This window comes from Azolla caroliniana, unplaced genomic scaffold (genome assembly GCF_043228905.1).
Source record: "Azolla caroliniana isolate FFs.n. ecotype wild unplaced genomic scaffold, voAzoCaro1.0.p SCAF_1, whole genome shotgun sequence".
In the NCBI taxonomy this organism is placed as follows: Eukaryota; Viridiplantae; Streptophyta; class Polypodiopsida; order Salviniales; family Salviniaceae; genus Azolla; species Azolla caroliniana.
Window position 1 is genome coordinate 12,211,805 of NW_028230436.1, and position 9,835 is coordinate 12,221,639.

Here is a 9,835-nt window from a genome sequence, read left to right on the forward strand (position 1 = left end):
TATGCTTGTTACAAAGGATAATCAATTGATATAATCTTGTAATAGCCTACCACCTCATCTAATCCCTCCATTAAATAAGTTTTGAAGGAAAGTTGACAAGTGTGGAAGAAACTCCATGTCTTTTAACTACATTTTCAAGAAATTGTGGCCCAACATTGGCTTCAAACAAGATATATTCATATGGCATGGTTGGAATGTTATAGTTTCATACCTAGCAAGTTGTTCATAGTAACATTGGAAAATAAGGTGGTTCATTTATGATTTGATATACAACATACTAAATCCAACATCAAAATTTGCATTACGTCTTCTTTAACATGTTATAGTGATGTTATACAACTTCATATACATCATATACCAAACTCTTCAAACCACATGAATGATATTTGTTGTGGTGGATTTAGGGGTTGATAGAATAATTCCATGTGGTGACCAGGCAATGAGGTAGCAAACAACAAAATAAAATTTACTTCATCGTTTTTCATTCATTGACTAGTAGCAACACAACTATGATTATCCAAGAATCACAAACTAGCAAAGGCATGAGAGTGATAATGTTGGTGTAACATGATAGCCACCCCTTTCCCCCTCACCCCCCAAAAATCTTCTTAACTAATTTGTTTATGTAAATAATTAAAGAAAGCAATGGAATACCTTTGAATCCCACGATAATTAAATTAATAATAGCCACTCTTAAAGAATGTAGAGCATTGTTTACATAACCGTAACTCCATAGGAGTTGAGTCTCACTTTGAGTTCCCACTTCACATGCAATACTTTTACAAGCTTATAATTTATTTTTCAATAAGAAAGACTTACAACATTAACACATGTTAACGTGAAGAAGACATTTCCATTCTTCCATCATGAGTATACATGTGCATTCTATGTTAGTCCACCATTTATTTATTTCGATTTTCAAGCAATCAAAATTCAAGAAGATGTTAGAAAGCTAAGTAAGAGCTTCAGTCTTCTCATTAAAAAGATAGGATGTGTTAATCCTAGACTAGTGGAGCCAAAGGTGATCTTCACCATCCTACATGTACCATGGAGCCTAAAGCCAATTTTGGAGTCAAGAGCTCATATCCCCAAATTGATAGAACTACTCATTATTAGATCCATCAATGTTGCTTATTGAAATAGGTGGTTCACAATGTTTAGAGAACATGTCCATGTGCTTCATTGAAGACTTTCAACCTTTAAAGAAAGTAATGATTTGCAATGCTAGACCAGGGAGGTCGAATTTTTTGTGTGGGGAGTCTTTAAAAAAAACAAATAGCGTCAAATAAAAATAAAAAGGATTCACTCACCCATCCCGAAGGAGATATAAGTACTTTTCCGCACGAGCCACGATCGGGGCCCAATCTACTCAACAAGGGTTATTTACTTGGGGTATTACCAAATCCAGGTGGCCGTGGACAAATAGAGATATAACTATGGATTTGACATATATCACAACACATTCACTAATAGGTGTGCATATAGTGCAACGTCTAATGATTCATATTTCCATCACATTGTCTAATAGATGAATGACACATAATGAACCATAGTTGTGCATAATGTTTTGATGAGGAATAGCTTAAGGTGTTGTATAATGATTTCAAACATTGGTCATTAAGAAATAAAGGATTGAAATGTTCACTGTGTAATGATTTGAATCGATGGGCATTACAAGACAGAATTTAAATTGCAGGTGAGGCCAATCTCAATGTCCCGTAATGTGCAAATTTTTTGTCTCTTCCATGAGCATACAATTAAAGTGACATTCTGTAAAATACAAGTCAAAAGAAAGGTACTTACTCCCAGATCATTTTTTGAAGATTTTGTTACAAAGTGCTTCCCAATTCATCACCATAGAAAAGAAAAAGCAACTCCAATTTCAGAATATCTTCAATTCTCGTGATGCACCAAATGCTCATAACATTCACAACTCAAAAATATTGCAATAAATTATCAAAATAACCTTAAGCTTCAGAAGCAATATAAGCCTCACTGTTGTCTATGCTGTTCTTCTGATTTTCACGGAAAACCAAGTAATCGTTATAAGCACTTCTAACACCATGCAATTCATCTTCAGGAATTCTAGCCCATTCAAGCATCTCGAGCCACAATTTCCATTCATCGTCATCTTGCAACAATGTAACCATATGTGGAAGCAATACATGTTCCCAGAATTTCTCTTTCCTTTCAAGAATCTGTTCCGACATTTTAAGCCTAGGTGGATCTTCAAAGTTCTTTGCTCCCTTGGGGAGAGGAGAAGTCCGGAAAGGGGAGAATTCATTGCCAGCCAGGAAAAGACCTTGTGATGGGGCCAGTGGTACTATGGCACGGCAAGATCGTGCCAAAGACATTGGTATTACATCTGATGGAAGCACTTCCCTCATCACAGCAACAGCAGTACCTATCATTTTTCTAATCTGCAAATTACAGCAAGGATCCAAACGAAAAGAGCCTTTTTATGTCATCAAATAAAGTTATTATTATATGATTAATTAGAAACCATTGTGACACATTAATGCGTGAAAACAGAAATGCAATAAAAACAAAAGCTAAGAAACATGTAGCATTAGCAAAAAGGAAGACTGATTTATCTAGTTGTGGTCATGGATTTTAAAAGCATAGTTACAGCAGGCATGTTTTGGATGATGCCATTTTACTTTATCAATACACCAGTTTCTTTTAAAAGACTGGATTTTTCTTGAAAAGAAAAAAACTGCAGTACTAGAAGTATCTTTAGACGCCCCTTAATTGCAATCTCATAATAAAGAATGATACTTGAATAATCTGAACAATGTTTTTAGAAAATCTAGGGTGATCGTCCACCGAAGTACAAATGTGTCATTTCAAGTATTGCAGGCAGGCATCAGAAAAGATTTTCAAGGCTGAAAACATAGAAATCAAACATACACAAGGAACTTCTGAAAATGAGTCCAGCTTTGACTGACGCACCTCTTTATCACAAAAAGAGCAATAAGAACAAGATTGAATAATATATAGGGGGTCATAACTGAAAAGAAATACTGAAACTCTCTGTACAACATTGACATCTTGTGCATTATCCGTGACACATCAATTTCATCAAATATAAGCAAAATAGGTGGCATGATGCATAAAATATAAACCCAAAAAGTGATGAAAATAATAATATGCAGAACGTGAATTTTTGTATATACCTGATGAAGCATAAATGATTCTCCATGAATAGTCAACCTCAAAAACTGCAAACCCTCATGCATCTGCAGCTCTCCACACTTAAAGGAATAAATATTTCTAAAATGTGCACTGGAAATCTTATCTGCCAAATCAACTTGATGAAGCCACCTAAGTTTTGAAGGTCGAGATGAATTATTGATCTTATCATTGATCTGAGATCTGGAAGGAAAAGCGAGTAATTCGTTTCCTACTGCTATTGTTGGACACCTGGATTCATCATCGTTTTCTACTGCTATTATTGGGCAACTGGACTCATCATCACTGGAATCCTCCAACAACCCCTCAGTAATGTCTTTCACTTCTTTGGTACGTTTTGAAAGTACCGTCTTGCTCCGGTATTGTGACCGCATTGTATAATTATGGTAAGGAAACCTCCCCTGAAAGGATTCAGACAATCATACAGTATTCTGAAAATATGGAATACATGTTTCAATTTTGATTCAATTTACATGAGAGAAAGAATGAGTGATTTAAGGTGCATGACAAAAAGAATCTGATCCATACATATTTTGGACCACGGATCTCCTCGATAATGCTCTAATGCATCTAAAAGTAGAAGCAGAAAAGTATATCAAAGCAATACTATTGTTCACCTCCTACTTGGGCATTTCTATTTCCTATATGAATAGTAAATGCGTACCTCAAATGAAGATAGAATATCCTGAAATCTACTAATCTTCTGTTGTATTTCTTCATCATTAGAGTCTAGAGTAATGTCAATTGCTGTAGCAGGTAGAAGATAGTAGTATGTGCGATTGCAACACTCTCTTCTTGGATCAAAAGATCTGCAAACCCAAAAATGTAGAAATATAGTACCATTCAGAAAGTTTTGAATCCTCCTCAAGATCATTTGGAAGGCATGTTTTTTTTCTGCAATATTTCAACTAATAGGTGAGTACTTTTTTCCATGAATCTAGGGCATTTTTCCTCATCTTCAGAACACTTAATCAATCAAAATTCTTCAATAAAGAAACATTCTAATGCACATGATTATATGGTCATGTTAGTCCAACCTAAATTAATCTAATAACAGAATTGTAGAAAGAGGCAAGCTTAAAACAGTATCATGAACTGCAAATTAACATAATGTTTCAAGGGAAAGATTATAATTCAAAGCTCATACAGCCATGAATATTTATTTGTAGTAAATGAGGCCAAGACACCATTTTTATGTTGTAAGGTTAGACACTAAATAGACATGCAATTGGACTCCAGAAATTCTGCAGTCTACATAAGACGAGAGTAAAAGACCAATAAAACAAAAAAATATATAAAATAAAAAATAGAAACTCCCATCAAGATTGACACTTCAGGTCACCAAAAATATAGAACAGGGAGAAAAAACAGCAATAAGCAGAAGAAGGGGCAAAGAGATCTTATTCATTTTTAGAAGACTTAAAACAGGAAATAAGCAGTTAACTAGCCGAGTTCTAAATTTATAAAAAAATCAGGAATTCCTAAAACACAAAACTTGATCCTTGTAACCAAATTAATATGCTTTATAGTGTATGGGCCAAGTTACAGAGGGCAACCAACTTGTTAACAGGAACAATGCCAAATACTCTTATGGTATTTGGGAGATATTGATTTACTTTGTCTGCAAATTTAAGCCCATCCTGGTCACTCGCTGCGGTTTTCTGTTCAAATTCCATCTTGAAAGAAATAACAGTTGATAAAGAGTGCACCTGAAAAAGTAATCCAAAAGAAACTCAACCCCAAAACAGACGGAACATACACCAAGAAAAACCAAGACATGTTTGCCAGAGAACAACTTCACGTCATGAATTGTCAGAACTTCAATCTAAAGATACATACGTTAAACAATGTAGCTAGAACATTCTTCCAACAGCATTTTTCTATCCTTCTTGTAAGTCAATTCTTCATTGTTTCCTTTTCCTAGACATTATCAGAAAGGATCTAATGAGTTTCGTAGCTTCACACATTCATCATTTTAGAGAAGCAAGAACATTATTAAAGTGAAAAATGTTCACTAATTGGAAGAACTAGAAGCTAGATAGTTTTCTAGTTAGAAAGCGATTTTGCATTAATTTTTTAGAGCATTTGAAGTCACATTACCCTAAAAGCTTATCTTCAATTATGATTATTAGAAGGATTAAGTTAATGCAGAATCAGATAGCTATCTTAATGATATCTTGATTAAGATATAATTACTATCATGCAATTCTACAACTTTGACAAAGCATATTTCAGTAAATTTGAAAGTAAAGATGCACACTTTCATAATGGTCTATATTGTACGCATATTTGCAGTAATTTCCCAAAAGTAAATACTGTGCAATAATCTCTTCATGCAAAGCCTGAAATAGTTATCTATGTGATAATAAGTGTTTTCAATACACAAATGTCATTAACTATTGAACATTGAACTGCTAATTGGCTGATTTTTGAAATCCTCATATTGACTCTAAAACCTGTAGACATAAAATGAACTATACGTAACATATGTGCATTCGCATTCGAGAATGATTCAATCAAACATGTATGGTAAATCATCTCAAAGTTGGATTGGATTTATAAGTCAGAGAAAAAAAAAGATTGGAATTTCAAAAAATGACTATGGTCTATATTATATAATGATTGAATCAAATGTCAACACAATTGAAAGTTCAAACCTTAGGAATTACTTAACTACTAAACATTAGAAAGCACGAACATAAAAATCAAATAATTCAAAGACATAATTGTATTGATGATGAGCTCATCTTGCAATTATCGATGTTCTCAGGTATCAATTTCTTCACTTTAGAACTTTACAAAAAAATGAGTATGAACTATAGAGATTGAATCAAAATATGTCATTATAAATTATAATCAAATGTTCAAAAACTCATAAAACGTATATTCGAGAATATGAAGAAAACATGACACTAACATAAAATTTTACTATGACATGACACTAAAGAGAGAGAGGGGGGGGGGAGGTGAGAAAAAATTGGGATTCGAACCCAAGATATAGGCGATAGTAGCACAACAACTTACCACTAGGGTGAGCTAATTTCAAATAATAAAAAAGGAAAAACAAAAAAAAAGGAACACGTATTTTTCCCTTTTTAAACGTATTCGTTTCCAAACGTTTTCAAACATTTGTATGCTTGCACAAACGCGTTTATTATGTTCTATGCCTGTAGATGGTTACAAAACTTTTTTTTTTGAAGAAATGAGCAGCAGAAACAAGTGCAGACAGCACATCAGACCACACAAAGAACTCCTATAATAGTAGTAGAAAGAGAAACCAATGTCTTCCAATCAGGACAATCAATTTTGGAGTATTGATGGCATTGAGGTGTGCAAGAAATCTTTGTTTTCCATTCCAAGAGTTTTACCACAGCTAAAGTGTATAGTAGTTGGCAATAATTACAACATGAAGAACTAGTATGTAGCTGAAGTAGAAAATGCATTTCTCTAAAGAGGAAGAGAGACAAGTTCAATACCCCTTTATCCGTGCGACTACTGCGCATCCATTTTATCTTCTCAAGGGAGCCCAAGTTACTTTCAAGAATGCCTCCAGCTTTAAATATTGCAGTCTCCAGCTCTTGTTCAATAGCTATATAAAAGGAATGGAATGGTGGGTAATGAGTTATGAATGGAAAATATTTCATAACATCCATCTCTAATATATGAAAATTGATGATTCTAAAGATTATTAAACTTCCCCATTCAAAATAAATAGTCTTAAACTTTCTGATTCTTTATCTAGCAAAATAGAGTGAGCATTCTTAATACATGCATCCATACCATTGATGGTATCCATTGTCTCACCATAGGTAGATATAACTTCTAAGGCACAATGTTGAAGAAACAAGTCATAACTGTAGTAGTTCCATAAGAAGGAACAAAAAGTCTATAAAAATTTGAAATCGATCAGGTTTCAAGAAGCGGCCAAGTAAAATTGAAAAATTAAGAAAACCCGAGAACACTAGGAAGATCACTTTGATATTGACGTCACAAACAGAAAGCTTGTGTATGATCACAAATTGCAGAATTTAACATGTGCCTATAAATAAATATCTATTAGAGGCTAAGAGGATTATGATGACCATTCTCTTCCTTTGTTAGGGTTAATGATTTTTGAGAATTTCATTTAGAGTTATGGATAAACAGAAATTCAATAGGCCACTACAGTTCAAATGGAAGCAGATAAGTCTATCATAGTAGTTACAACATCCCTTCAACAGTCCACTTTTATCAAAACATTAGACAGAGTTTATTTGAAGACATGATAATAACACAAAAGGACTTAGGTCTTATATAATGCGTCATCTGATATGTGTTTTGTACAGGCAGACACAGTGATGGTATTATGTATACTTTGGTACCTATCTGACTTTTTTCATACAGCAACGTCCGAGGAACAAAGCACACAGACTTAGGGGTGGGAAGTTGAAGATAATATATTAAGAATAGACTCCACTTTGAAATGTTAAAATTGACATTATCTGGATTTCAAAAAATCCATAAGAGGTTATTGGAGAGAAAAAGCGCTGACATAGTAGCAGCTAAACTATATGACAAAAAGAAAATAAAAATATGAAATGAAAAATCACATCCATAACTTTTAGGGCCTAGCCCAATACATTCTTATTGATGTTATAGTTACCCAACAAGAAGAAACAATGAAAACTCATTAGATATATTGACTAGCGATAGAATAACAAGGAATGTGCTTACTCTGTCCAGCTGCCGTTGTTCGCTGAATTTGAAGACCTGATAAAAATAAAGTTCAATATTAAAAACTCATATTATCAGAAATTGTCAATCTAATTTTGCTTCACATTATCGAACATTCTATAAGATTCACATGGATATAACTTTTAATCTCATAGCTTACATTTGGTCTTTTGAAGATGCTAATATAAAACTTGAATGCCATCAAATATACAAAATGCTTTGGAAGAGGAAATGCACATAAATGCAAAGGGAGTTGAAAAAACAGAAAATGAAACTGTGTGCCCTTTTATCAAAAGAATCACAAGAACCTCTAAGAAATGAAACCACAAGCCTCATAATGCAATCAACCTTAGATCTCTAGATTATATGGAAACATATCTAAAAGCAAAAACAATATCTAGTCAAGCAGAAATATTGTCGATGAACCAAGCTATGAAAGCAGATCTACAGAAAGGTAAAAGCAGTGATAAATGCATCTTCACTATATGACAATATCGAGAAGGAAATGCTAACAATGTAGAAAAATAATGCAAAAGCTCAAGTTGAGCATGTTCAAAAAGAAATAGAAGAAAATGCCCCTTTGACAGAGATAGTTGAGAAACAAAAATGAGCACTCACATGCAAGTTGGATATGATGAATGAAACAGTGGAAGAAGCCAAAAGGAAAACTCATGCCCTACATGTACAAGTTGTTGAATGAGCTGAAAATGAAGCCCACAAAAAAATGCCATGGATCTCAGAACAAGGATCGGGATATCAGATTTCCAATTACTTTACATGGTGGTGGGAAGAGATGAGTCTCGATCAGAGGCTTTAATTCATCCATTTCATGGATATGGAAAAGAAAAAAATATCCATGGATCAATCCATGGTCGACATCTTCCAAGGGCAAAAGCTTCAGTTCATCTAACCTCGGGAGGTTACATATAGTTAACGAATCTGACACCTTAGATACTTTAACAAATGTAGTTACATTTATTTTGGGTTATTTTCAAATATGAGATTGCATTTTAAGATGTAAGCTCTCGTTCAGTATCATTGGCCAATTCAGCTTCTAAAAACATGTTAACATATCTTTCTTTCTTGTATGCATCTTATGCCCTTCTTTGACAACTCAGTGAAAATGATCATGATGAAATACCTTTAAAGTGGGTGCCGACATAACCGATCCACATAGCCACCTTCCTTTTGATGGTCTTGCTACATTCAGTCGACATCTCGCCTTCAACATGAGGTCGTGTCGTTGTGAAAGAAGTACATGTAATCCTTTTGAAAGCAGCACCACCATCCCTATTGCACTCCTTTCTCCTCTTCCATACAGAGAACCAACATTGTGGGGCAAAAAAAGATATCGATTGTTGTTTCAATACATTGTCTACCCCTGTTCAGGAAAAGACATAAAAATTATAATAAACCACAAAAACAAGGATCATCATAGTACAGAACAAAAACAAATATATACAAAATAAAAGAAATAAAACCAAAAAATGAAACAAAGAAATACAATAAAGCCAGAAAAACAGGAAAGATAATATAAACATTATCAGTGTTTTTGTTCATTCACCTAACTTTTTCCAATGCAGAGCTGAATTCTGTGATGAAAATACTGAAGTAAGTTGCAAAGCTTGGTACTCTCATGCACAACTCACCTCGAGCGAAGGCCAGTTGAATATCCATGGCTACCTCAACTTTGAGTAGAATGACATTGACACCCATCAGCAAGCATTCTTTCTTTGGGCCACTCCTCTTACTTCAAGCCTCAAGGGGTTGTGGGGGGATTTGGGATGGGCAGGATCCCCACTTGGTCTTTCTTCTTTTTGGGGCGGGTCGCCCATTAGGCTGCCTATGACCGACCACACACGCACACCACTCTTCGGCCCAAATCCCGACCTTCTGAGCCTACTCACTATTTTTTGACATCCCCACGTTT

General features: G+C 34.4%; 1 protein-coding gene across 1 annotated transcript; it reads right to left on the reverse strand.

The window, feature by feature from the left end:
* Window positions 1-1,601: 1,601 nt before the first annotated feature.
* On the reverse strand, window positions 1,602-9,619 carry LOC147869014 (putative tRNA pseudouridine synthase). The gene is made up of 8 exons (XM_087325788.1): window positions 9,555-9,619; window positions 9,047-9,286; window positions 7,906-7,941; window positions 6,669-6,781; window positions 4,753-4,901; window positions 3,857-4,001; window positions 3,177-3,593; window positions 1,602-2,420 (listed from the first exon to the last, which is right to left on the reverse strand). The coding sequence occupies exons 1-8, from the start codon at window positions 9,580-9,582 to the stop codon at window positions 1,968-1,970; spliced, it is 1,581 nt and encodes a 526-aa protein (XP_087181914.1). The 5' UTR covers window positions 9,583-9,619; the 3' UTR covers window positions 1,602-1,967.
* Window positions 9,620-9,835: the final 216 nt, after the last annotated feature.